The sequence below is a fragment of the Sinocyclocheilus grahami genome, unplaced genomic scaffold (assembly GCF_001515645.1).
Source record: "Sinocyclocheilus grahami isolate Dianchi unplaced genomic scaffold, SAMN03320097.WGS_v1.1 scaffold7753.1, whole genome shotgun sequence".
Classification (NCBI taxonomy): domain Eukaryota; kingdom Metazoa; phylum Chordata; class Actinopteri; order Cypriniformes; family Cyprinidae; genus Sinocyclocheilus; species Sinocyclocheilus grahami.
The window spans coordinates 8,341-9,888 of record NW_015511668.1 but is presented as its reverse complement, the minus strand read 5'-3'; the positions used below and the strand labels follow the sequence as shown (position 1 = coordinate 9,888).

The 1,548-nt window shown below is 34.0% G+C and overlaps 1 protein-coding gene across 1 annotated transcript; it reads right to left on the bottom strand.

Moving 5' to 3' along the window:
• Nucleotides 1-181: 181 nt before the first annotated feature.
• Nucleotides 182-1,243, bottom strand: LOC107577916 (endoplasmic reticulum aminopeptidase 2-like). The gene is made up of 3 exons (XM_016263940.1): nt 1,103-1,243; nt 913-994; nt 182-824 (listed from the first exon to the last, which is right to left on the bottom strand). Exons 1-3 carry the CDS (start codon nt 1,225-1,227, stop codon nt 678-680), a joined length of 354 nt encoding a protein of 117 aa, XP_016119426.1. The 5' UTR covers nt 1,228-1,243; the 3' UTR covers nt 182-677.
• Between the last annotated feature and the right edge of the window lie 305 nt (nt 1,244-1,548).

Genomic DNA, 1,548 nt, shown 5'->3' with positions numbered 1-1,548 from the left:
AACACTTTTGAATCAATTCCAGATTTCTCAATTCCAAAATTTCTAGTTTAAATACTTTAACTAATATTTCTTGCTGATACTTTAAAGGTTACATAAGTACTTGTGATGACAACAAACAAGATTAGTGAAGGTTAAATGTCCAAAAAGTGATATCAGTAATGGAAAACTAAAAGCACTGTTCTTTTAACAAAAGTGTAAATTTATTTTCATACCTCATTCTAATACATTTTCTGTCTTTGTCATGTTTCATAAGAACACATTTTAGTTTTTTGGCTAGACTCAGTTGCATCAACCCTTATAAAAAAATATTTATTTTTATTCCAAACCCTATTCAGTTCATTAATGTTCAGTCTTCAAGTATGATTTTATGCCCCTAATTAATAGGCAGAGTCCTATTAACATTAGTTAGAAAATGTGGCACAGCTGTCAAGAGACCAATCAGAGGCAAAGAAAACACCAAGACAAAACCATTAGAGGTTTGAAACGGCATAGCTGTTTCTAAACCTCTTTATCTAAGTAAACCAAAAAAGCAAACACATCATGCATTATATGCGCAGTTAATCGATCTGAAAAATGCAAACGGTAGAAAACTTGTAAAGTGGAGTTTCTGAGCTGATCCTGATCAATATACTAGTAAAAACTAGTATAATGCGAAATGTTGGTCTTCTTTTTGCATTTTAGTTGAGTCTTTGCTGCAACCAAGTCCTCATGGTCTCTAGATTCCTCGTGAGCCACATAATGTTTTTCTCCACATTTTCTGTGGCCACCTGTATGACACGCAGCTGAGATACCTGCTCTGTGATGGACTTGAAGAAATCCTCAACCTCAACACAAAAAGAACAAAAAGCAATGCTGTAAATGAACCTTCAAAACAGATGACCATTCCCTCTAAACAACAAATAAACAACCCACCTCTCTCAACTCTTCAGTGGATGAGAACTGAGTTACAGTACCTACAATTATATTTCGGATTCCAAATGATCCCAGTGGAAACCTTTGACAATGAGACATAAGTATCTTATATTCACGGTAATGAGCACATCACAGCTAGTGTTATACTGCACCTTTCTAACCTAAATAAAAAACAGTGGATGGCACCTACTTTTCTACCAGCTCATTCCAATGTTTCTTCACAAAATCCCATGCAAGAAAATGGCCCACTGGATTTCTGGCCACCATGTATATGAGACTGGGTAAATTCTGTGTTTTTATTACAGTTCCACCCATTCCAAGCTGTAATAATCTACAGGAAAGATGGAGACATACAAGGCATTGCATAATGTTAGACCTCATTAAAATTTCCATTTGCATTCATATGTTTTAACCCCTAGTAAATAAAAGTCCAAAATCAAGCATTGCATATATCATATTGAGCAATTCTGCATTTCATTTTCTTTCTGTGTATTTCATATATAATACCAATAGGATTTTGTAATGTTCTTAAAGGTATAGTTCACCAAAAAATTACAATTCTGTAATTAATTACTCACCCTCAGACCTCCATTCATCTTTGGAAAACAAATTAAGATATTTTTGATGAAATCTGAG